This window comes from Ambystoma mexicanum, chromosome 14, assembly GCF_040938575.1.
Source record: "Ambystoma mexicanum isolate Mex_15411 chromosome 14, UKY_AmexF1_1, whole genome shotgun sequence".
Classification (NCBI taxonomy): domain Eukaryota; kingdom Metazoa; phylum Chordata; class Amphibia; order Caudata; family Ambystomatidae; genus Ambystoma; species Ambystoma mexicanum.
The window spans coordinates 393,095,049-393,122,759 of record NC_090940.1 but is presented as its reverse complement, the minus strand read 5'-3'; the positions used below and the strand labels follow the sequence as shown (position 1 = coordinate 393,122,759).

General features: G+C 45.9%; 1 protein-coding gene across 1 annotated transcript in view; it reads right to left on the bottom strand.

The window, feature by feature from the left end:
• The window catches only part of PLEKHG3 (pleckstrin homology and RhoGEF domain containing G3), a 352,319-nt gene that overhangs the window by 223,052 nt on the left and 101,556 nt on the right, over positions 1-27,711 (bottom strand). The window contains exon 5 of the mRNA XM_069638314.1: positions 26,555-26,601. Within this exon, the coding sequence (XP_069494415.1) occupies positions 26,555-26,601 (47 nt within the window). The remainder of the gene's footprint in view (positions 1-26,554; positions 26,602-27,711) is intronic.

The window sequence follows — 27,711 nt, the reverse complement described above, 5'->3', positions numbered from 1 at the left end:
AGACCGAGCCTTGCCGGACACCAACAGTAAGAGGAATGCGATGTGAGGTGTTGTTCCAGGAAAAACAGAAATGACAAGGTGCCAGGTATCACTCAATCCAGTTAAGTGCTTGATCAAGAATTCCAAGCAGAGAGAGAGAGTATTGAGGATATCAGAGCAATCAATGGTATCAAATGCAGCAGCTACATCGAGGAGCATTAGGATCGAGGATAGCTTGGAATGTTTAGCAGAGGCAATAAAGTTGTAGACATTCATTAGAGCAGTTTCAGTGGAGTGGCAGGAGCAGAAACCAGCTTGGATGGCGTCAGGAAGGTTGTGCGTTTCAAGAAGTTAGTAAGACAGTTGAAACCAACTCTTTTCAACACCTTAGAGTAGTGATGAAGTAGTGACACAGGTTGGAAGTTCATTGGCAGGTTTGGATCATCACCCTGCTTTTTCGGACGAGGGATGACCATGGCCATTTTGAAAGTAGAGGGAAACAAGGCAGAGTCGAAGGACAGGTTGAATAGATTAGTGAACTGAAGCAACTAGAGGGGCAACAGGTTTGACAAGCTGAGGCGCAAGAGGATTTGATGCGGCACAGGAAGGTTAGCCCTCATCCGCAGTGCAACGACTTACACAGGGTTGGTATGAATGAAGTGTGAGATCGAGGTAGTGAGTGTGGATTCAAAGGAGGAAGGATGGGATGTGGTATTTGGGGTATGAGATGTTAAGGCAGGAAGAAAGATTCCTGACACCACTGCCATTTCCAGTCAGATGAGGAAATGCAGAGAATGAAAGTTTGGAGTCATGAAGGGCTGCCAGGGGTAGCAGTGTCAGAGGGAGAGATTCAGGCTTCAGTAATAGCAAGGAAATAAAGGGGAGGACAGCTAGTGTTAAAGTAGTCCGTGATAAAGGAAGCATTTTTGCAAACAGACTGAATGTTCCAGAGTGCAATGTTCAGTTGAAGAAACAGGGATAAGTAGAGGAGTTTATTTTCACAGTAGGAGATGCCTGGCAGGGCAGGTGATCGGAGTGGAGCAGTCTGTTGGCTGGCAAGTTGTGAGCTAGTTTTATGATAGATAGGAAACGTGGGGGATGTTGATTGACTGCAGAGAGCACAAGGAGAGAAAAGCAGGACGAAGAGGATAAAGAGAGAATGCATTTTGGTTCAGTAGGCAAAGTAATAGGTGGGTTTTAAGTATTACCAGGTAGAGCAGGAGAAGAGTTGGTATAAAGAATCACAGGCTCAAAAGCTCAAGATGATGGGGTCCCAAAATGATACTCAAAAAGCGATGAAAGCAAATGCTAGGTGCCAACCCTTTTGGTCTTCTGGATCTGTAGAACCAGGAAGAAAAAAAACGAGCAACATGGCCAGGACAGAGGCTGTTGGGACAGAGGCGCCAATATTGTCAAACAGCAGCCATTCCTGGATGTCGACTGGGATCCCCCTAACTGCTGCACCCCACATTTGGGTAGTATTTGTTTTGGCAATGCCCTGGGTAGGTTGCCTACCCCAGGTTGAGATGGGTCCCTGCTCTCATCCTGCAGGGTAATAGCCCATATCCTGTCACAACCACAAACCCACAGTTATATTGTAAATTGTTCTTATACAATACAATTTTAGTATATGTTACCCTGAACCACATGCCTCACTGCTTGGTGATTAACTATTTGTCCCTGCCAAAAAAAGCAAACGTTTTCTGACATATCAATCGATCATCTGCTGTTACTCGTGTTCTGCTTTCTTCTTTTGTCAATACTATCTCCCCGAAATTTCTTGCTGTAACTTTGGATCTCCCCCTGCCAAACCTTACAGAAATAAGGTAGCTAGAACAGATGAGCATGGATTGAATTGCAGAACACAGGTGCAATCTCACTGCTTGGCATAGATTTGTGCAACTAGAACTGACCCATATACACCAAATCAAGCACAGTGGCGCATATTTCTACTGATCAAGTTACACAACAATGCAACTCCCAACACCCTCGATCATCATTACAAAAAGAAAACGTTTAAACACAACATCTAGGCCAAACATTGGTTGATCTTTCTGATAATCCCAAATTGTTTAGCCATCCTCTGAAAATGTTAGTGATTGCCATGTAATGCATGATTTATCTATGAAAAAGCAATAGTAGATTACGGTCCCCACTCCCTAAGAAACCAAAGCTATAACAGCGCCAGTTAAGGGCACTGCAAATGCCACAGAATACAAATACTAAGCAAACACAACCCTTAAATGGTTTAAGTTCTTTGTGGCACATCGCCCAGATCTGGTCACATTAAGATACTTTCTCTCTGAACCTTATGCAGTAATTTTCAGTGGGTCTTTGCTCTCACCAATCTCATCGCATACGTACAGGACACCCTTTGCCTGCACCATTGTGTGCTACAATGTTGGCTTTCATATGTATGCTGACAGCACACAGATCCTCATTGGGATATCTGTATCCATATGTACATTATCACGGAGTGGCTCAGTGATTTCCAACCTTGGTTGGAGCTGAACCGTGTCCACCCAAAGGTCCCAAAGCAGAGACCATGTTACTCGGAAACCAACAGTCCCTTGCCACTACTATTTAACTGGCCCTAATTTCTGGGTCGCCGTACAGTTTAATCAAGTGCAGCAATTTCAGTGTGATTCATTCTGATGTCTCATTCAACCTGAAGGCTCATATCGTAACCAACACCATGTTCATCCGGATTTGCTGCTTCCGTTCCAACCTCGCGCCATTCCTCCTTTCACACCAGAGCATCATCCAGGTAATGAACCGGTCTTATGTGTTTTGCTGTAATGTAATGCATACAATGGTCTTTTAAAAAGGCACAATGTTATGGCTATACTCGTCAGCGATTTCAAAATGATAGAGCATCCCTGCGTTGAAACCACTTTACTGACTACCTGCTAAGAAGAGTTGAACTAAAGTGCCATTGCTAAAGGCACTGCTCACCTGTAATCCTAGCTACCTCGAAGCACCCACCCTACCAGAGTAGAATTCTTAGGTGAGTGTTCCAAAGCAAACTTGTATCTCCTCATACTAAAAAACATTTTTTTATTTTGTGTGAGGTGTGTCAAACTGCCAGAACTGACTAAATACTGAAGACAACAGTTCCTCAAGGCTTTTGGAAAATAAAGATGGAACACTAGGCAAACTGAAGATATACAGGCATAGTTTTTCTTTTTTTTTTAAATAACAAAAGTTGAAATCTATTCGCCAGCTTTGTCCCTGGCACAAGTTTAGTTATGCTCATATATGGGCTGTTCTGGGTAGAACACAGAATCCTTTCTAGAAGTTCATATTTCAGGCAAAAGAGGTTCTCAGATTTACTGAAAAGATCAATCAAATAATTAATAAACATCTGAGATGAAAGGAAATGCTCCCACCTGTTGGCAAAACTGTTTGTGGGCATTAAGTTGGAAAGCCCACGAGTGAGCTGAAGCGCAAAAACAATGAAGAGAGGAAGGAATGCTCCTGGGTTTATAAAAAGGGTGGTAACACTGGGGAAAATGCAGATACAAAAGGAGGGAAAGCTAATATTAGGGAGATTGTGGGGCTGAGGAAAGCTGCCCAGTACATGAGATTGACCCCTTAGCTGATAAACGGGGAGGAAATTGGTGCCTCTCTCCACTTTCCAGTCTCACCAACCAGGACTACTCCCATACCAACCCCAGCTCTGGGTAAAGTAATGCAGGACTTGATAGAAAAGCGTTGTGGCACGAGAGTATAGTCTGAAAATCAACTAATGGACACCGGAATAAGCAACCTTTGGAGATGCAGTTCGCTGGTGGGACTGTGCGATTACCCCCTTTATAATGCAGGCGGCCTTCTGATACAAAGGAAGGGATACGGGGGCTCTGCGAAATGCAGACATGTATGACAGGCAGGGCGATGAGGGTGCTCGGATGGCTGTCACTGCAGAGGTGGCCTGCCGCAATGCCTGGTCTTAGTCTACCTGCCACAAATGAAAATGAGACAACACTGACAAATAATAATGACGCACATCTAAAATGTGGGTAGAGGTATTCCTCACCTTTACCCGATGAATGTTGCTGATTTTGTTTTACCCATTATTTACCTATTTTCTTCCAGCAAAAATGCAGATGGTAAGTTGGGGTAAAGTATATAGAAGGGGTGGGTGGCGGACGATAGCAGGGGAATTTTTTGGCCAAAGAATTGCAACATTGACAAATAATTGGCAAACGTGTATTTTGGTGGGTAAAAGAACTCGCAGATCCGGAAGATCTGGGTGAAGGTGGGATTAGGAGACCAGAGCCCATCACGTGATGCCAGTAGAGTGGCAGAGCCACCAATTGCAGGATTTACAGAAATGGGTGCAGGTAGCCCCACAGTATAAAAATGATGGGCCGTGGCAGTTCAACATGGGGGTTAAGGAAGGAATAGCAAGAGCAGAGGAGAGGAACAGCAGGGAAAAGTTGGATTTGAAGAGGGACAGAAAGGCAAAGTAGGAGGAGAAAGGCAGAAGGAACATGTAACAGGGAGAGGTTGGAGTTGGCGAAGAGTGAAGAAAATAGAGTGAAGAGAGAAAATGTGGAAGGGAGAGGTCAGAGCTAGAGAAGGAATTTATCTAGAAGGGGAGACTGCCCTAAATAGGGAGTTGAAGGATAGAGAGCGGAGAACTCCACAGTAGAGGGTAGAGGATGAAAATAGTCAAATGGATGAGAGGAGAAAATAACTTGCCTTAGAACGATTGTGGGAGAGGAAAGAGGAAGGAAAAGGCAAAGGGGTCGAAAACCTCTTTAAAGAGAGAGAGAGAGAATCAGGGCAGAGAGCAAAGAAAGCAAGGAGCAAGCCTTAATGCGGCAAGAGGGTTGGGGGTAACCAATTTAAGCAAAGGGGAGAAGAATTTGTTACTCCTTGAAACTGCATAAACCACCCTTGGTTGCGCAGTATGAAAATAACTGCAGCCGGAAATTCCATCCAGCACAGAAGAGGAGGAAATATACTTTCAAGCAGGTGAACTTTACTTCAAGTGCCATAATGCCACAGTTCATCCAGACTTCACTGGAACCCTTGACCCTTTCAGGACTTTCTATTAGCCACCCAGGGTAATCACACCCTGAACACAAACGTCCCATAATAGTATGAAGCCTGGACTAAGTTCAAGGTCCATTCTTATAGTATGTATTTTTTATTTTGCACTTCTCTTGGTTTTCCCTGAACCTGCACCATAGTGTACTGAGACATCCCTTTTTATGGCATAACTTCTCCCAGTTGAATCCTATACAATACCTTGCTTTGTGACAATAAATCAAAGTTGGGCCCAACTCATTTGACTTGTGACAAGGTGAAGAAAGGTGGTATGCAAGGTTGACCAGAGCAATGCCCCAGAGCAATGCCAAGGGTTAATATTAATTCTAAACCTCCGGGTATCATCACTTTTGTTGTGCTGTGACAAGGTGTATGCAATAAGGGTGTACATTCATGGGGAGGTCATTTTAAAAATGGCTTGGGAGTACACAGTGCACAAAACACGCACTTCATTCTCTGCATGTAAAATAGAAGATTTTGAGTTTGCAAGAGTGCTCTGGTCAAAATAGTGGCGTCTGGATGCATTTTGGGTAATGACAGGGTCAATACTAGCTACGAAAGCAAGCCTGGGGTTCAAGGTTATAATTTGCATGGGCCCATTAAATGAGTGAGGCAGACATGTGGGTGCCAAGCACAAAGTAGATGGAAAAGGAGAGGAATTAAATTGGAGCCAGCATAATACCAAACCTCATTTTAGTTTGGTTTGAATAGGTTAAGGTTGTGTTCCTGATTATAAGTCTTTCCCTGAAGCAAAGAAAGTTATACCATGATTGTAGAACTCTCAGGTTGCCTAGGGCATGAGCCAGCACTAGGAAAATGTGAGCATGGATGCTGTACAATATGCACTGGATATTAATTCATTGATCTAGCTAGAACCATTAGGCAGGGAGCACACATTGCCCCTTTAAGGCAACCGCTTCCCTATTGAGTACTATGTTGTTACGTATGGTGAATTTGTTCTAAATAAATATTTTCAGTGATCGCCAAAGGTGAACAATGTCCTACCCACTTGAAATTAAGGAGCAATAACTTAAATGAAGATACCCAAGATCAGTTGTTATAATCTATGGACAGATGAACACCCTCAGGTAGTTGAGCTGCCAAGTCCTTCTGTGTGTGGTATTTGAGAGGCCACCTTTTACATTTTCAACAGAGATGATGAACCAAGAGAGATCTTAAAGGAAGCTCCCCTAATTGCATACAAGCAGCTGAGAAACCTAGCACAGTTTGTTCAGTAGCACATTTCCACTAGATTTATTTAGAACAAGGAGACCTGGAACGTACCCTTGCAACATCGGGAGACGCAAAACATGCCAACACATCTGCACCAGATCTGCCATAACAACCATGCATCACCGAACAATACAGATACAAGGGATATACAACTGCAGATCATCCAATGCTGTATGCCTCATCCAATGCAAAGAATGCATTCAAGGGAATTACGTGGGTGTGACCCGCAAAGAGCTGCGTGAAAGGATGAACCTACATAGATACACCATTTCAAACCACAAAACAGAAACACCAGTGTGTCTACACTTCACATAGGATGGGTATTCATTGCAGGATCTATCTGTGATCGTTTTAAAAGGTGGCCTCTAAAATACCATACACAGAAGGACGTGGGAGCTAAAGTACCTGAAGATGTTCAACCTGAAAGACAGCCGTCTTAAGATTGACATTGGATTCATGACACACTATGGCCAGCTTTGAGCCCAGGTCGAGCAGTGCAATCACATCAACAGTCAGAAAACTCCACTTCAGCACCATTTCTCTCCAACAGCTGCCAGACACTACTGTTCGGGATCCCTAATGCGTGAAGGGCACAGGACACCCACAACGGAGATCTTGCGCATCTACGCTCAAATGTTTGGCCGCCATTACCGAACATGAGAAAGGCTGAGATAACAGCGGACACTGCACCGTACAAAAATGGGTAACATTTTAATTATTATATATTTTAGTTTGCCACACTATGCAAGCCAGTAAACCATTGTGATGATTCAGGCACAGTGAGGTAACATGGGAGAATTCACCAGTTAAACATTAGAGCACCTTTTTGTAGTGCCAAACCGTATACCAGCCAGGAAGCATTCGCTGCTACATTGCAATCACTAAAAGACTCGGACGCTACTTCGAAAATGCAAAACACTTTTTTAGACTCTGATTAAAATACAAAATTACCCCATTTCCCAATTATGTGTTTTCAAACCTCTCAATCCAATACGCCCTTTAAAATAACATCAGTAATTTAGGAGGGCCCACTTTAAGACTACTTGCACCTAACTTAATGGCTACATGTGAAAATAATCAGTTTTTCCCTGCCTTTGTTCTGTTAAATGCAACTCTCAGAATGCGTACTGTTTACAACCCCTTGTGTCGCCTACTTCTGGGAGTGTTTATGGGCTTTTAGACATGATGGCAATTCCAGGCACACATTCCATCCACTCTGTTCCTCCAGCCAATGCAATGTTCTTCATTTCATTTTGAGAATGATCTCTGCTGTGGCTTTCCTTTACACTTTAGTCCACTCTGCAACATCTGATGAAGAGGTGTGTGGGACTTGTAAGCTAATGTTTTGTTCCATCTCGGCATAGATGTTTCAGTTAGTCCAATAAAAGGTATACAATTCGACAACTTGTGTGATTTTAAAACTAGACTTACACAGCGTCTTTTCTTTTCATTTAAATGAACCAAGAAATGTACAGTGGGAGTCTTGTCCAGCAGGTTTGGTCAAGCAACACAATCACCCTTGTCAAACCACTTATTGCACATTTTCCCCAGAGGGTTTCATTCCTTCCGTTTAAAGACAAATACCATAACACCATTCCTAAAAATCTAATGCAGATCCTAATGTGATGAAATACCACTGTCCAATATCCAACCTCCCTTTCATCGCTAATATACTAGGAAAAAGTCACACATGCAGCAAAGATTTTTTTTAAACTCCATCATGCTAATCAGTTGGATTTCCCACCAACAGAAGAACCAAAAAACAAGCCTCATCATTAAAGAGGAAATATTACAATCCCTAGATAACAGACCCAAAACTCCCCTTCTCCTTGGCCTATCTGCAGCTTTAGATATGGTCAATTCTCAAAGACTACTTCAAATACTGGTAATCTAAATGCGTATAGGTGGAAAGGCCCTTTATGGTGAACCATTACATGAAATGACATACTGTAGGGGCCAAGGTACGGAACTTCAAATTCACGAAAGCTCTTCTAGGACGTGTTGGTGCCTCAAGAATCCGTTTGATCACCTTGGTTATTCAATATATTTTAAGCTATTGATGGCCTAGATAACCACCATCACCCTCCCATTTCCCCTATATGTGAATGATACCTAGGCCTGCTTGAGAATAAATAAACTCTACGGTCATCAACAACCACATATATCACCCCCAAAAAGAAATCCACCACTGCACCTTTGACACACTTTGCTTGAACTCATCTAAGAGAGATGTCCTGTTCTTTGAGCTCCCTACCCCAAACACATTGTCATTCAAATGCGGATACCTGATTTGGCAAGCCCAACCCCTGCCAGTACAAATAAAACATCTCTGGGGTGATCGGGTGGTGTGGGTTGCAGGAGAGGTCTAAATTAAGAAGAAACCCAAAACAACACCCTTGTCCAAATTCCATATCTGTAAATGACACAAAATGAAAGTAACCTGAGCCCTAGTTCTTGAACACCTGGATTATTGCATTAGTCGCTCCCTAGCACTGAATAAGTATCAAATACAGAAACCTAAAAAAATAAGTAGGACAAGCTCATCAGCGTTCTCAAACCATGGGACCATCCTGTCTGGAAATGGCTTGTGTGCCGTGTAGGGAGCACAGCATGCGTCATACAGGGATAACTTCACGCTCTACCCCCCCAAGTGGCTACCAGTGGATTTCGAATGGCACCGTAAATGAGTATTCATTTATGTTTACTTGATTATCGAAAAGCACATGTTTTCATGTTTTGCATTAAAACTTGCTCTTGACCTTTAATCTTTGTTGCTTTCTTTTTTCCAGGTCCTTCGCCTGCAATTTGTTTGCCATCTTATGTGAACCATTCTTGGCATCTCAAGCAGACTGTACAGGTCTCAAGCTGGTCTGTATTAGTGCCAACCTTCGACCGTTCCCCTGCTTTAACCACTTATAAGCGTATCTCTATTTTACCAGAGCATTGTACTGTAATGCCCATCCGACTTACTTGTAGATCTTTCCTAGATGCTACACATTACCTGAACCAGGGATGTTTTAGTACATTTTATACATTCAATTAGGAAGAACATCAGTGTATTCCTGATTTAATGTGGATGGAGTCTCAGATGGCCACTCTAGAGAAGGGGCATGTTGCTTACTTGTAACTCATGTTCTCCAGCATTGGCATCTTTCATGGATTCACAAGCTTTGAATATTCCGATGTTAGGCTGGGAATCCCTGATTACCAAATGAATAGATATAAAGAAAAATAGCTCGGTTTTGTAATCTATCTGTGTGCTTTTGGGTGCATTCAGCCCCAGCCAATAGGACGTTGAGCATGCAGCCCCACCCTAGAGGCCATCTTCAGATTCTAACCCCTGAGTGACTAGATATATTGTAGCCTTTCAACTCAGAGTAGAGGCAGCACCATGAAACATACCAATGCTGGAGAACAGGAGCTACAGGTAAGCAGCATACCCTTTCTCCAGCATTGGATCTTTCATAGATTCACGTGCTTTGAAGAGAGTACATAGCAGTACATACAGCAGAGGCGATGTAAAGGGAGAAAGGCCTCCCTTACTGGTAGAGGTGCTGAAGTATGGCTCTCCACACTCTGGCTTCTGCTTTGTCCTGCCCTATGTGATGAATCCGATGCTGTAATCACTCCTTTCCCGACGGTGACCTCTCTCCATGTGGCAAGGGGGAAGGAATATTGTCATACCTCCCTTCAACCACCTAGGAAGGGTACTGAAAACCTTTTCACAGGATCTGTATGCAAGTCATCAAAACCTGCCTTGCCTTTCAAGACTCATGAAAACATCTTCTCACAAGTCATCCAGAACTGACACTTAAAGATCACTGAGAACAATTACCCAGACTTTGCATGCAGGTTTTCAAGAATGGACTTCAATTCCCATCAATATGAAAATACTGTTCCAAAGATGAGCAGAGTAATGAAGATCAATGGCGTCCAAGAGCACAAGCTGCACTCTAGTTGTTGCAGAAACATACCTGATGCCAGGAGATTTAAACCAGTGAACTAACTGACCGAGAGATGCTGGCTGGAGAACTCTCGTCGTCTCAGTGACGATCGAGTGACAGCAGGGCTGGTGCAAGGTCCGTGGAGCCAACCAGGTCACTGAAGGAATCGAAGGGAGCCGACTGCAAGGGACGCAATGCCAGCCCAGCAGAGAAAGTGAAAGACAGCATACAGTGCTAGAAGGTTACCAGCAGGCCCTGTTGGGTGAACGGCAGAGTTGGGGTGGCGCTGAGGCTGAAAAAGTAACATACTTCTACTCCGACTTCAAACAGATGCGATGAAAGGAGACTCCTAAACCCAGCTAGTGGGTTAATTAAAGCAGCGGAAGTCCGGCCTGCGGTTTGTAGTGCTTGCAACATTGAATGTGAAATTTACTTTATGGAAACTACAAGTACCAAAAGACATTGGGCCTCATTACACGGTAGGCGGTAAGGGTTTACCGGTAAGGGCACCGGTACCGGTAAACCCTTCCCGCCTTACTACGAGGTCCCTTTGCGGGTCCTCTCTTAACGCCTGGTTTTTCCAGGCGTTAAGGACGGGACCCGCAAAGGTACCTCAGAGCTAATTACGGTACCGCAATTTGCGGTACCATAATTAGCACCTTCCCCATTCCCATTATGCCCTATGGGGGCAAAAATGTGAATGGGGAAGGGCCTTGGTGAATGGGGAATTACCGCCCCTGCTCACCTTGGAGTAGGGCGGTAATTCCGCCATCCACCAAGGCGGACTCGGTACGGTACCGGCGGCAACCATGGCGCTAATAGCGCCATGGTTACCGCCTACTGTGTAATGAGGCCCATTGCATTTAATAAATTCGAAGTGCTCTTGCCACGGGTCAAGCAAAATCCCACACCCAGTAGAAAGTCTTCGATTTTTGTTGCAAAGAGAGGATATTTTGTGTGTAAACTGTAAAACCCAGGAAGGTTGATCTGGACATGGGGGGCGGAGGGGGAAATGGAGGCAAGCCCCAGAGATCAAGCCTCCTGAACTGATAGCTGAATGCCTAAGGGCCAAAAGAGCTCTGGAAGACCGGGTTGGCAGTTTAAGGTGTATTCGCATAGTTAAAGTGTGTCTCTATGCAAAGTGTTTCATATCACCCACGTGATGTACAACGTGGGGCAATAAAGTTGCGTTAAAGTGGGTCTGAGCCCGGCGGAGGGGGGCCCGGGATGAACAGTAAATCACCCGAGAAGTTGTACATCTGAAATCCTAAGAAGAAAGGAACTTTAATGTTTGTTGTGTTGCATCAAGCCCTCTGAAATAAGAGGCATTGAATGTCAAAGAGTCTTTGGCACAGAAGGCCCTGATGTTGAGATTTTGAACTGCATCCTTGTGCTAGAGAAGCCAGAGTGTAATAAGCTTGAGTGTGCCGCCTTACCCTGTGCTGAAAACGTGGGGTAAGGGAAGCAAACAGCTTGAATATCCCGACATATCATTTTGTGAACATTTTTCTTTTGCATAACATTGTTTCCCACACTATTTGTATTTAGAATTAAAGATTGGCAATAGATTTATTAGTATAGGCGCTTATATTTTGACAATATTCTACTAGGACTGCGTTATTATTTGATGGTCGTAGCTTGCTCCCATCTTTAGATTTGGGAATAGACAGGCGTTTTTCAAACACTTTCTGATGTTCAATAAACACCCTTGAACTGTGATCACTTGTGTCTGTCGTTTTACTGTTGATACCATGGTTTCCTTACATGTTACAATAACAAACAGTTACTTATGTAGGATGGTTCACAGGAAGTTCTGATGCTAGGGGGGTGGGTTTCATCGTGGGGTTCAGGGAGTTCCTGGATGGAACAGGAGTCAATATCCCCAGGAGGGGATTCTATCCCTGTGAGTTCCTGCTTATCACCACCTCCAGGGGAATGTTCCTAGTGGGCTCACCTCCATAATCTCACAGGGAAGGGCTCCCCTCTGGGGAGAAGTGACGAGATCCTGGGAATCGTCCAAAGAGATACATCGACATCATCTGGATCACTCTGCAGATCACTGGGATTGGTGGGGAAGCATGCGCAAACAATTCCAGGACAGCATGAACACATCTTCTTGTGAGCCCTTTTGCGGGTAACTGCTGGCAAAACTGGCATTTTGCATTGGTCCGTTGCGAAGAGGTCTATTGTGAGTGTGCCCCATTGTTTGAACACCCATGTTAGCCGTTTGTCGGACAACTGCTATTCGTAACATTGGTCTGTTGCCCTGCTCAGATTACCTGCAATCGTATTTCCCTGTCCCTGGTAGGTGAAAAGCCTGCTGTGCAACGTAGTTGTTGTTCACCCAGTGCTACAGTGTTAGTGTTTTTCTGACAAAGTTCTGGACCTGGTACCACATTGTTTCATTATATAGTACAATGCCTGGTATTGTCAGTCAGTCTTACCACAGATTCTTCGAGCACTGGTTGAAAGGAATGTAGTGCTCATGCTACAGCTTTTAACTTCAGGACGTTTATATGCAACTGTGCTTCTTTGTCCATCCACTGCCCCTTTGTGCACAACTCGCCCAAGTGCACGCCCCAACCTGTGAGGAACGCGGCTGTTACCAGCGTGTATCGATGTGGAACGTCTTGGATGGGCATTCCCCATGTTACATGATGGGGGTTAAATCACCACCGCAGCTAGTGGGCTAGAAGCACTTGTGACTCGCTCCTTGTCGTGCCACATTCTGTTTATTTGGGAGCAACTGTCTGCCAGGAATTCCTGCAATAGTCTCATGCACAACCTGCAATGGGGGATGAGAAGAATGCATGATGACATGGTTCCCAACAGCTGCATGCACTTCTGAACTGAAAGGCATTTGTTTGGTTGAAAAGCTGTCAGTAGTCGAGAAATGGACTCTGCTCTCATTTGATGGCTGGATAAGCAAGTTTATGGTAGAGAACTCTGCCCCTAAGAAGACTATAATGTTGGAGGGCACTATGCAGGACTTGGTGTAATTGATGGAAAATCCCAGGTGCTTCCGCATTGTATGATGTAGGGCCTGAGTCGCCTCCTGTTTTGTGGTTCCTCTTATTAACCAATCATCTAGGTATGGGTATAAGGGATAGCCCCTCCTCCACAGGAAGGCTGCCACTGGTGCAAGACACTTTATGGATGTTCTCTGTGCACAGACTGGTGAAAGATTTCCATTTATGGGTAATTTACCCTCCAGTTGTGAACCCCCAACTTTTTGCTTTTGTCTGACCATGCTAGCCTGACTTTTACCAGTGGAGCCCAGCCTTCTGCTGTACCCCGCTGGCTTTTGCTCATATTGGTATGAGGCAACTGACATGCCCTTCAGACTGTCATTACTGGGAGACTGTTTCCCTTAGTCTTTCCCTTTGTTGCCATTTGTTGGTAACATGTTATCAGTGCACAATGTACCTTACAGTACAGTGTGCTGGGGTCTCTTTTTCAATTTTAAGGCCCTAGACACCCTCGAAGGATTTGTGGTGAATGTACAAGTGTGTCCAGGACAGAGCTGGTGGCGGCAGTTACTATTAAAGCATTTTTGACTCTTTTCTATGGTCCAAACCGCATTTACCGCATTGGGCCCAAGACAGTGGCCAGTGTTTAAATGGCCATGCCACAAAGTCCTTTGTTCTGTCCTTCGGCCATTTTGTCCCTTTGCCTTCCCCAGGTCGAGCATACCCAGGACATTCCTTATTTGGTCATGCAGACCCCCGCACAAACTGAAGCTTCCGCAGGCTTCTGCATGCCTTGTGTGTGTGCGCTGGGGCTGTCTAATTCCAGTACACCTCCTGGGTGCCAGGATGTCTAGTGTGCTGGGATGACTGGGACCACCGTGGTCCGCGATTGGTCCACGTCTGGGAAGGCTGAATGTGAGTAGATCTCCCATTGGTTGCTCTTCATTTTGGCACGAAGGAGACTTTAGAAGGCACTCTACACCCATTCCAGGTCGATCTTCTAAGTTCACACTGAAGTATCCCGAACCGAAGAAGCAGATCCGTGGAACCGCTGGGGACCCGCTGGAAGGTTTGGCACCCTGACCCAGCTGTTGTCCCATTGGAGCCCCTGTTTCTCATTGTTCACCGAAGGCCTGCAAGGGCGCTTCGACCTGTTGGAGTAGTGGGATCAACTACTCTCGGCACCTCCTGCTTAACCTGCAAACAAGCCTTTTCGGAAGTGTTCCTGGACTGCCCATTGAACTGACCAGCTCATAGCGGACCTTTGCCTTGGAAATGCCGCCAAGAGTTTCAACTTGAGACTTTGGGAACCATAAATTCTTGATAGAAGGCACTCTCCCGCCGAGTTTCGTACACGTAGCATTCCTAGGTCTGGAATTAGGAGAGTCTGCCTGAACCAGAGCATACGCGGTACCTGTCTCGCCCCGTTGTGACGAGCTTCGTGGGTGCCTTGCTGCTGTCCAAACCTGTGCCCTAAGGCGAGCTGCAGTGGAACTGGCCAGATCCCTTCAACAGAAGCGAAGAAGGGAATAGTTTCTTACCTGTAACTCCATTTCTCCAGCATTGGTATCTTTCATGGATTCACATGCTTAGAATATTCCCCGTCGTCAGGCTGGGAATCCCCAGTACATTATATAAACCCTTTCCCGTAGGAAAACTTTTTCGACGCTTATGCGTCCTATCCACCTCGTTTTGTATCATGCGTGCCCGCAACGTCAGGACGTCATGATATAAATACAGGACCCGCCCCTGCACTCCCTCAGATTTCGGCCCCCAAAGTAGTGGGGGAACCGGTTTGCATATTCAGGGGAGGCAGGTGGGCGCATGTGAATCCATGAAAGATACCAATGCTGGAGAAATGGAGTTACAGGTAAGAAACTATTCCCTTCTCCAGCATTGGATCTTTCATGGATTCACATGCTTAGAATAGATTACATAGCAGTACCACCCCCAAAGAGGAGGCGTGCATGCAAACCCATATACTTTCTTCGCCAAGGCCGTTCCCTATGATCATGTATACATCAGTAATCATTAACATAGGAAAACGAACCACATACAGTCATAAATTCCATAGGATGCGACCCCTCAGCCGGGACTTACCTTATTGGAATAGGTGTCGAAGCACCGCCTGTCCCATCCGGGTATCTTCGGCATGTTGCTGCGACAGGCAGTAATGGCGGATAAAGGTGTGTGTAGCCGCCCAGGTAGCCGCCATGCAGATGTCCCCCAGAGGGACTCCGGCCCACAGTGCCGTCGACGATGCCGCTGCTCTAGTTGAATGAGCTCTTGGCCGTCGTAGAAGAGGCTTCCCTGCCCTGGAATGGCAGTACGAAATGGTAGATGACACCCATCTTGACAGTCCTTGCTTCGAAATGGCTTTTCCTTTAGCCCCCAAACCATAGGCCACGAACAGCTGTCTCGTTTCTCTGAACGGTTGCGTACGATGAAGATAGAACTTGAGAGCCCTTTTTACATCCAATGTGTGTAGCATGCGCTCCGCTCCCGAGCATGGCTCCGGAAAAAACGTAGGCAACACAATAGAGGAGTGTTTATGGAACACCGAAGGAGCTTTTGGTATGAACTGCGGGTTAGTATTTGTATTTTATTTATAACGCGCAAACCAACAGGCCCGGAGGCATCAGGCTAGGACTACCTTGTTCTTGAAAAATCGTAAGTATGGTGGGTCTACCATTAGAGCCTGAACTTCTGAAATACGTCGGGCTGAAGTGATGGCCACCAGGAAGGCCAATTTCCACGACAGAAACTTTAAAGACGATGATGACATTGGCTCAAAAGGAGGCTTCATAAGAGACGTTAAGACCAGATTGAGGCTCCACTCCGGCGGAAATTTCTTCTCTGGAGGGAAACTCCGAAAGAGGCCTTTAAGGAAGTGCTTAATCAGGCGGTCGCTGAACAATGGTGCCGAATGTCGTTGACGAGTAAACCTGGAAATGGCTGCTAGGTGTACTTTTATTGACGATACCGACAGGCCCTTTTGAGCTAAGAACAGCAAGTATGGAAGGAGCTGTTCCGGCTTAATCGATTGCGGGGCCAAACCTGGTTGATCCTCACACCATTGACAGAAACTTCTCCATTTGTACGCGTATGAGGCGTTTGTGGAAGGTGCTCTTGCCGCTTGCAGGATACGCCGACAGTCCTCCGGAATCGTTAGCCGACCAAATTCGGCGAAGTCAGGAGCCAGGACGTCAACTTGAGGCTGTCTGGGTCGTGATGCCAAACGACACCCTCCTGTCGAGACAGAAGGTCGGGGGTCTTCTGGAATCTCATCGGTTCCGCCACCGCTAAGTGTAGCAGGTCTGAAAACCACACCTGTCTGGACCAGTACGGGGCCACCAGAATTACCCGACATGGGTACCTGAGGATCCATTGCAACATCCTCCGTACAAGGGGAAATGGAGGGAATGCGTATAGGAATTTGTTCGTCCATGGGAAGGAGAACTATCCCCCAGTGAGCCCTGCTGAGGCCATCTGCTTGCGTACTGATGGCATTTCCTGTTGTTCTTCGTCGCAAACAAGTCTATGGAAGGGTGTCCCCATTTCTTGAATACTTGTTGTAGTTGTTGGTCGTTCAGCACCCATTCGTGAACTTCGTTCATTTCTCTGCTGAGGGCATCGGCTTCCACGTTTCTCACGCCTGGTAGGTGGAACGCTAAGATTTGCATGTTGTGTTGCAGGGCCCAATGCCAGATTTTCTGTGCCTCCGTCGATAGGGACCTGGACCGTGTCCCTCCTTGTTTCCTCAAGTAGAACATCGTAGTGGTGTTGTCCGTCATGACATGCACCACCGAGTCCCTCAGTTGAGGAAGAAAAGATTTCAGAGCCCATCGCACTGCTCTCAGTTCTAGCAGGTTGATATGCAGGGAGGACTCCTGCAACGACCACTGGCCTTGTACCTGTAACGTGTCCAGATGAGCTCCCCATCCGCTTAGCAATGCATCCGTCACCACCGTCTTTTGGAACTCTGGTTCCAGTAGAGGCATTCCTTTTGTTAGATGAGTAGACACTCTCCACCAGTAGAGTGCTTGAACTAGTTGTTCGTCGACGACCAGTCTGTCGGACCAGCGACCTCGGCTCTGCGCCCAACGGTCCGCTAGAAATTCCTGGCAAGGTCTCATAAACAGACGGCAGTTGTTTATCAACGGAATGCAGGACGACATGGTCCCTAGCAGGGACATGTACTTGCGCACTGAAACCTTGGTACCGCCTCTCCATTCCGACGCCTTGCTTTGAAGTTTCTGAATTCTTTCGCTGGATGGTCTCACCAGGCTTGTCTGTGTATGAAACTCCGCTCCTAGAAAGACCAAGGTCCTCAGAGGCTCTACGGAGGACTTGTTGAAGTTTATTGCGAAGCCCAGTTCCTGTAAGAGGGACATTGTGGCCCTTAGACTGTCTCGTGTTTGTTCCTTGGACGAACCTCTGACCAGCCAGTCTTCTAGATATGGATAGACATGGTGACCATCCTTTCTTAAATGGGCCGCTATAGGGGCCAAGCACTTGGTGAACGTCCTGGGGGAGGACTTGAGCCCGAACGGGAGGACCTTGAACTGAAAATGCTTTCTCCCGACGACGAACCTTAAATATCTCCTGTGTCGTGGGCGTATTGGAATGTGAAAATAAGCATCTTGAAGGTCTAGTGATGATAGATAATCCATGGGTTGCACCGACCTGATAACCTCTTGGAGCTTTAGCATTTTGAATTTTAGGCTCTTTAGCCACTTGTTGAGTACCCTCAGGTCGAGAATGGGCCTCCATTTGCCGTTTGGCTTCTTGACGACGAAGAACCTGGAATAAACTCCTTGTCCTTCCTGTGCCACAGGAACTCTCTCTACCGCCCCTTTTGGCAACATAAGCGCCGCCTCTTGTCGTAGGATTCGGAGGTGGGGCTGTGTCGAGAATAAAGGAGGAAGACGCGGAGGCTTGTTTTTGAATTGTAGCGCATGACCCATGCGAATCGTGTCTAGAACCCATCGATCTGTGGTGATGCATTTCCATCGGTCGAAGTGATGAGAGACTCGACCCCCCAGGACGTTCCAAAGGCCGTCATTGGTTGCTGGTTTGCTTGTTCTTCGTTGACGACGGACCCGAGCCTCGCCGCCTGGAGGCTTGATAGTCCCTGCTTCTACGTGCCGACTGGGACGCTCGTCTGAACCCTTGTGAAGAGTACGAGGGCCTGTTAAATCCACGGTCCCTCGAGGCTCCAAAGCGGGAGTTTCCAGAAGCACCCCTGAAGGGGCGAAAAGAGCGAAAGTTTCTACCCGTTTGAAGGGCGCCGAGGGACCTAGCAGTATCCGTGTCTTCTTTCATCCCTTTCAGCGCTTCATCAACCTTTTCGCCAAACAGGTGTTCCCCTTCGCATGGCATGTCAAGGACTTTGTACTGGACTTCAGGACGGAAAGTAGTACATTTGAGCCACGCTTGTCGACGAAGCACTACTCCATGGTTGATTTGTTTGAAACCAGACTCTGCTAGGTCAACTGCGATATTAATAGCGTGGTTCGAGGCCTCTTCACCATCCCGCACCAGTAACATAGCTGCTTTCCGGTGTTCGTCTGGCAGGTGTTCTAGGATAGGGGCTAGTTTGTGCCACATTTCTCTATCATATCGTGACACGATCGCTAAGGAATTGGCTGCTCTTACTGTCGTCGCTCCGACCGAGAGCACCTTTTTTCCAAAGGCGTCCTGCCTCCTAGCCTCGCTTTCCGGTGGCGTTGAACATTTTTGCTGCACCCTGGCCTTCCTAGCCGCTGCCGCCGACACCACCGAGTCAGACAGAGGCTGTGATGTTAGACATTTTGGAGTGGACTCCGGAGCTTTAAACTTTTTCTCGATCCGTCCTTTCATGGCTGGCTCCGAGAACGGATGGCGCATCGTCTTGAGACCTTCTTGCCACACGTGGTCCAGGATTGGGATGGCAAATACCGATTTTCTCCTTTGACCCATGTGGTCAAAAAGGAAACAGTCTTTCTTCTGCTCCTCAGGAATCAAGCCGAACTCGGAACAAGCTTTTCCCATCATTGCATGGAAGGCTCCCACATCATCCGGGGGAGATGGCTGTGTCTGACTCCTCGTAGACTCTAACTCTACATCCGAATTCCATGTTGGGTCCCTCGACGGTGACAGGGAGATGTCTGAACCCGAGTCACCCAGTATAGAGTCGGACTCCGACAACTCACCCTCCTCCTGAGCTCGAGGACGATCTTTTACCACCTGGGGAGCCGATGGGTGTTTAGTCGTCGAGCGAGCCGTACAAGTTTGCTCGTCGACAGAAGGTACAGAAAAAAGTGACAATGACGTCCCAGGTTGAGGGAACTGCGTATCCAGCCGTTGCAGGAGCTTCTGAAGAATATTAAGCACATCCAGAGACAAAACCGTCTGGGGGGTCAGTAACGTGGATGATATAGGTACCATACCCCCGCTCGCACTCGTCGTCGTCGCCGACGTGGAAGGCCGTAAGCCTAAATCCGATGGCTGCAGAACCGTGTCACCTTCTCCTTCCGCCGAGCAGGCCGTGTCTGGCTGCAGTAAGACCTCCGGGGGGATCGGGTCATAGACCTCTGGCAGCCAAGCCATAGACTGAGTCTCCGTTGACGAAGGAATCCCAACCGCTGCTGCCTGAACGGTAATAGGCATCGTCAATGACACCGAGGTCGACGAGCCCGTCGTCGTCGTCGTCGTCGAGCCCTTAGACTTCGTCGTCGATTTCGATGCCGATTTCCCGGCTGAAGCATCTCGACTTATGGAAGACCTGGGACGGTCCCCTGAGGAGGATTTTGACAGCGCTAGCCTCTCCGTCTTAGATGATGAGGAGGAGGGCTTTTTATGTGATGAGGAAGATCCAGCATGTTTCCCCTTATGCTTGTCCTCAGTGCGAATTTCCGCTGGCCGCACCTTTTTTGATGGAGGCTCCGACTTGCTCCTGGAGGCCGTGGAGCCAACTTCCGAAGCCGGGTAGGCACCCGCTCCGTCATTAAGCCAGTCGACCAGCCTTCTTTTACGGTCCTTAAGGGTTTTTTGGGAGAAACCCTGGCATATCTCACATGTATCCGCCGTGTGGTGCGGGTGGAGACAGTAGATACAGTCCATGTGGCCGTCTCCTTCATAAACTTTTTTGAGGCCACATGTTGCACACGGGCGAAATAACGCTTTTCCAGACATAATTCTCCAGAATTTGAACTTCGCCGAAGCGAAACAGAAAAAACAACCTAGTTTTCACTAGTAGTAACACGAGGATCCCACTACTTTGAAAGACGGTTGAAATCTGAGGGAGCGCGGGGGCGGGTCCTGTATTTATATCATGACGTCCTGACGTTGCGGGCACGCATGATACAAAACGAGGTGGATAGGACGCATAAGCGTCGAAAAAGTTTTCCTACGGGAAAGGGTCTATATAATGTACCGGGGATTCCCAGCCTGACGACGGGGAATATTCTAAGCATGTGAATCCATGAAAGATCCAATTCTGGAGAAATCGTCATGATCCCGCCACGGACTGAGGTCCTGGAACGCAAGCCCCTGAAAGCCCAAGAGACGTGCAACTGCTGGATTTGAACCTGATAGTGAACAGGACTTGACTGGCGAAGTTTGGTCCGGAGTGCATCGAAGGTTGGTGAGTACTTGCATCACTTACCGGTGGATCCTGGCGCATCCATAGACGTTTACGCACAAGTGTACCCCAAGGGCCACTCTCCTTTGTTAGGGTAGCCTGTGCTACCATCCTATTCCCAATTCCTGGAAATAGCACTGCGCCCTTGTGGAGACCCTCCTTGAATAGTGGAACTCTCTTCTTCATCGCCTTACCCCCCTTCCTGTGACACTACAGCCCCTTGAAGAGACCTCTTGTGTACTTTAACGCACGCTCGAGTTCTGTCTCACTGAATGTACTTTTGAGCAAAAGGCTCCAGATTTCCTAGGGATTGGACTGTCTATTAGTTAGGGTTGAGACTCGAAGGATTGCCTAAAGTATATTTGCACTGTCTGACCCTCTTCTGTTAAGGGTTGTGGATCTGCCCTTGTTTAATATTCCTTTAGGCCAATAGTTACTGTATATATGTTTCCTAGTATAGTGCTGTGGTAATATTGTTAATATTGCTGTGGTTTCACCTTGTGGTTGATTTAAAAGGCCTTTAATAAATCTATATATATTTTTGATATATACACCTGAGAGTAATGTGTGGTGTTGTTTAATGTTTGTGCTCATTGTGGACTTTTGATCACCCTCACCCCTCCTCAGACCTAGTCTTGACCGCCGCCAACGCTACCTTGATTGGTCTGGCTTGTCCAGAAGGTTACCCTGTTCCAAGAAACTAGCCTATCCTTCTGAACCTCTGCCCACTAGGTCAGAGTTCAGAAATCCATGATATGGCATTTATAACGCGCTTATACACTACTTAACAGTAGTTTCCTACGGCAAACCTTAGGAACCGTCTGTGAGATGTGTGTACTGTGAGGGGTCAGAAATGAGAGGCAGACACAAAGTTGCAATACTTTCCACAACCAACATTTTTATTAAAGGAACGAGGTACAATAAAGGCCTTTCTGACCCCATTCAAATCAGAGTTTCCCTTCCTAGGAAACTAAAACTAAAGGTCTCTCCTCTTATCCAGTCCTTTGTTGGTGCAAGGGCTTCAGATGGGGCCTTACTGCCACGTTCTTGGAGGACTCCGCTTCAGATGGGGTTACTTGCCCTCATTGGGTCAACAAACTAGACGTCTGTGGCTGTCCATTAGCGCTGAAGCTGTGACAAATTTTGCAGTCTTCAGTGGTGCGATTGGGGTAGACGCAATATATGCATTCATCATGCCTGTCCCCTTCATACACATTTTTAAAGCCACAAGTCTCACAGGATTTAAAAAGCAATTTTTAAGACCTCTCTTCCATACTGAACAAGAACATATCTGTTTTGGGTGGATGGTGAAGATTGTAGATGAAGAAATCTTTTTTAAAATCTGAATATAGGTTTTCTTTCAGGAGAAAAAGTCAAGAACTCCTCAGCATGATGTGCAGTTAGAATCTGAAGATGGCCTTCAGGATGGGGCTACATGCTGAATGACCTATTGGCTGAGACAGAATAAACCCAAAAGGACACAGATTACAAAACAGAGCTATTTTGTTCTGTTTAATATCATCTATTAACTTGGTAAACGAGGATTCCCAACCTGATGACAGAGAATATTCTAAGCATGCAAATCCATGAAAGATCCAATGCTGGAGAAGTAGGAAAAAGAGTGAAAAGCTTCACTTGCTGAACATGGCATGCATATGTTTTCGTTTAATTATGTGAGGTATCATTAACATCCTGCGAACAATCAACAATCAGTATGTCAGATTGCCTTTACAAATGATACAGTAAAAGTGCCTTGTGGTGTGGTCTGATTTGTCAATTTCTTAATTAGTAACTATAAAAGTTGAGAACCTGGACTATGCATAAAAACACTGATGAATCTTCACGGCTGAGGGAGGGATCATCTGACCTTTTAAACAAAATGTTATTTGACAGAATCGAAATCAGATTATACATGTATCACTTGGGCATGTCTGTGAAAGCTCTGCCAACTACACACAATGCACCTTGCGTAGGGCACAGAGGAAGCAAGCACCTTGCACCCAGCGCAAGTCCTGGAGAAGAGGAGCAGAATGAAGCATTAGACAAATGAAGGTTCTGTGCCCCTCACAGAGAGCAGGAGCATTTTTGTTTGTACAGTGAACACATTTCTCCTCTCACACACTGCACCTTCATAATTTAGCGGAAGGGACTGGCTCATTCCACACACCCTGCACTCACATATAATACAAACACTATTGCACAACACCTGTGCCATAAGAATCAAGCTACCTTCAACGACAAAAATTCGAACTGTAGCTTCCCACACAGTTCTTCATCTCCATAAACGCAAGCCATCCTGTTTAGTTCCTAGTTTACCTCTGCTGCGCCCATTCACACGCCATTCAGACATGGGTGACAAACAGGGTCTTGGCCACCCTCACATAACTTTAATGCCTGAAATGCACACACACATAATAGCACCTCCCAATTTTCCTAACTGTGGACTCTGGTCCCTCCGAGGGCATTCAATCAACAATCACGTTGGGACCATAATTATGGTGAAAGGAACTATACAAATGCCAAAATGAACGAATCAGTAAGTGAATTAAGCAAGAAAGTGAGGGCTTGGAAAGGTCAACAATAAGCAAGTTACTGTAATGTGTAAAAAGTGAACAGCAGCTTCAATTGGGGAAGTTTCAATTGCGATAACAACGAGGTGGGAAAAGAAAATAAGCTACAGTACAAAAGCCGGTCCTAAGCCTGTCAATAACAGTGGGATCGAAATGCTTATCCTGCCCTCATCTGTTACAGTACATAATGCATCCTTCTGGCTGGGTGATGCCCACTCCCATGCCAATAATGTTTGAAACACCAAAGATTTCAAATTAAATCTTGGAAACTAAAGTTCAAACTAAAACCTTTTTTCTACACGGTGCACTGCTATGCCTTTAAAACGTACAAATGTAAGTATATACTTAATTTGTTTTCCTTCCGCATACTTCCCCGACATCCTCCATCATGTGTTCCATCATGTTCCCCACCTTGCAGTTACAGATTTTGGCATTATGATGGGGGGGACAACTACTTCTGCCAAGCAGATCATACCTTTTCCTTTCCACAAAACTAGGCATCATTCTGCCCTTTTGTGTAATTAAAATAAATAAATAATAAAAATACAAAGGTTTTGGCAGCCGTGCATCCCCCCCCTCCACGAAACGGTATGATCTCTTTGCCCAATATTTTTAACAATGGTTACATTTCTTTGGATATTCTTTTTTTGGTTATTCAACTTGTGTTAGTTTCCAAAGCATTGTTTTCAAACTTTCATATGTCAAATACATTTTCGATTTTAACAGCCAATATGACCTGTAAGGGTTCAGAAGTACGAGTCTGACACAGAGGTGGCATATTGGTCGGTTTAGACATTTTTTAAATAATAAATGAAAAGCCTTTTTCGCCCTACTTTCTATAAGGGGTTGCCCTACCTCAACAAAAATACTAAGGACCTAATCAGGATGTCCGTAAAGTAAATTTCCACCGTCCTGTGTCTAAACCTTTTTCCGTCCCTTACACTTATAAACGAAAAAATGGAAACTGGATACCTCATTAACCCAGAAGGAGGTCCCTCTCGTTCTGGATGTAGACTCAACTACATATTCTTTTCACCAAGAACTGGGCGTGAACTATTCACAGTTTAAATGTTCAGCTAAAAAGAAAACAGTTCCTCTTTTCTGGGAAAAACCTCTGTTCTTGTTCTACATATAAACAAAACAAGTTCTCCCCTCTCCCGAAAGGAACCTCTCTTTAACAAAACGATGTCTGAAAACAATACACGGTTCACCAGTTTTCTGGAGGGAACCTCTTCCTTGGTTTATGATTCACAGTTGAACTTTCTCAGTCTTTTATCAGGACTGGTTCTCTAACCTGCAAGACCAGACTGTAGACTTTCCCAATGGTGTCCCAACTCAGGCTCACAAACCTGTCTGAAAGAGTTTCATCATGCTTATGTTCCAAAGATATTTGCTGTTCCACTGGTTTCCCTATTTTATCTGCTTATTCTTTCTTGGGAACTCCCCGCCTTTCTGGGTTGCAGCCCACTGGTTCTGCGTGTCTCTGCCTTGAGGTGGGTGTTCAACCCTCATACTTTTTTTTGATGCTCTTTGCTGGTCTCCATTTGGGTCCCAGACCCTGTTGCACATTGGCGGGGCTTCCCCGATTTCATACAGGTCCCAGACCCTATTTGTCTGCTTCTGTGGGACCCCTGTCACCGTTTTACCTAGTGTCAACTTGGACAGGCCTGGTATACCCTCTCCTGGCAGGTTCTATGCCACTTAATGTTCGTGTCAGCACCATTTTGGATTTGGTTATCTGGTTTACAAAGTTTGCACTATGTTGCACGATTCCTTTTCTATCCCTCTGGGCTTTACACGATAGGTTTCTGTGACTTATCAAGTTATACAATTTTATCCCTTTAGGTTTTTCGGGACGTGCTTACAAGGCTTTTCAGTGTTTCCATCTACCTCAATGCCCCAACAACCCGTCCGACCCTTTCCATAGTGGAGTGGAGCTTCTCTGCTGCTGCCGCGCTCTGCCTTCTCTCCTTTGCGGCTCTGCAGCTCTGGAATGTTCCTCACGTCTCCGTCTGCTCTTGTTCTTGGTTATATTTCGCCAGTCTGGCCTCCCCTCTCATTGCCACCGCCCAGGTCCACCTAGCTGGGACCTCTCGGACCGTCACGACTCTCCGTGCCTCGGTTTCCAGCCTTCGGTTCCTCTGCCACAGAACAAGCATCTCGTTCCTTGCTCCTCCAGGGCTGGATCGACCTATCACGGAGTCCTCCTTTCCTTTTTATGATTGGGGCTGCCTCTTGACAACTGTACCACACGTTTTGTTTCCACAGTGGGCTTTTGCCTCCTTGTTCCCTCTTCTTAGTCTCAGTGGTATTGTGGTATTTGGTATTAAGTTTGGGTAAGCTTCCCTCTTCCTAATCCCAGTATTGTAAATAAGACATTCTACTTTATTATAACAGAGAGGCATGGGGCACCAGAGGGGCCTGAGTGGGGGATAAGGAGAGTGGGAGCAAAAGAGAGTCAAGTGAATACTGTGTTCTCCCAGGGCCATCATCACTGGTCCCATGAAGGGTCTCTATCTCCATGAGATCCACCCACTGAGTGCCACCCTTAGGGTGGGGGGAGGGACGACTATCGGGTGGCAGCCTCACCTCCCTGGCCTCATGGAAAGGGGCCACCCCCATGGAAGCAGTGACAATACCCTGGGATTATTCACAGACCATACTGTCCATCAGGAAGAGTGCACAAACATGTGCCTATATTTCATGGCATGCAAGCACAGTTCTCTTGCTCCAAAGACAGGATCTCATTGTAGACGCACTGATGCCATATTGCACATGTAAAATAGAAATCAAAGAATGGCTGAATGTTATTAAAAGTAACAGCTGCCTTCAACATGGTAAAATAAAAGTCATTTTCAAATAACACACAAATCACATATCACGGGATTGGGAGATGGCATAACTCAACAAGCATAACAAAGCTCTCTGTGTACGCGAAACACCTTAGCATCATAACCTCCTACTACTCATCCCCTATTGGCAATGCAGAACATGCTCATAAAGCACTGAAGCCAGAGGTACATTCACGTCAGCTTTCCCCAACACCCGTCTTCATCTGCCTCCCTTGCTCCTGTTGAGGCATGCTTTCATAATCATCCACACCCTCCCACTGCTCAATCATTTCCAGCGTGCATTTTGTATTGCTGCTGTAAAAACGATTACTCACTCTATTTTACTTACTTCGGATAATTGGTGCAGTACTGGGTGTAAATATCAAAGTAGTGGCTCTGCAAGCAAAGAAAAACATTTCAACAAGAGTCTGTAAATATAAACGTCTGTATTAAAAAAAAAAACAATGTTCACGGTTAGTGCTATTCAGAAAATAGAAAATAGCCAGCATGCTGCCAATCAGTTGAAAGGACAGCTATGGCCACCTTATTGGTTTCTCTAAGGGGGCTGGCCTGTTAGCTAGCCATATGTAATGAGGACCCCTCTTTTCCAAATCTTGATATTTAGCCACCTGCACTTAGCAAGCTTTGACTTGTATGTCAGCTTTGTAAAGAATATGCTTACTAGTTCCAAAATACAAATATTTGTTTGCTAGTGTTGATTTGCGTTTACCTTCATTGTAGACTTTACCGTAATTGGATAAAAAATATAATAGCAATAGAAAATCCTGCTAAGTTACATTTCAAAACCATTGCTGGAGGAGCAGCACGCTATTCAGCTGTTAAGGGCAGATAGCATTGCTGTTGATCGTAACAGTACATCAGTGACCACCAACAAAATAGTTCAACCTTGCCCCCAGGTGTAATAACATTTTAGGTTTGTGTGTTCAGGGTAATGTAATCAGATTCTTGTGTTTAGCAGTAGTACAGGTATGTGTACGCAAGAGAGCGCGATCAGATGTGGTGCGTTTGTGCTGGCAGTAAGTATTTTCTGAAAATAAAGATCTTTAACTTATTGCAGGACGTGAAAAGACAAAGTTTGATGAGAAGAGAGTGCTTGTTTACCAGACAGCCACCGACAAAGCTTTGAGCCAGATTGGCCATTTAAAAAGTGGCAGGAAGAAGAATTGAAAATTAGCCATGTAGTAAACCACAGTCAAACATCGGTTTCTCTCGTTAGATCTTCTGTACTGTATCAGTACTGCCCATCTACAAAAGATCTGCACCCTCGCCATCCACTAGAAGAGGTGTGTGAAACCCGCAGGCCACCAACTGAGATACTGTAGGCCAGGCTCAGCCTTTTCTTCCTGGGCTAATAAAGAGGAAGACTGCTGCAGTGGGAAGTAAGAAACTGGCGCTAAGCATCCTTAGAGTTTGGTCTCTATAACAGTGTGTGTGTTAGTGGCGAGAGGTCTCTCGGCTCCTGGGCTAGACGGACATTGGAAGCAT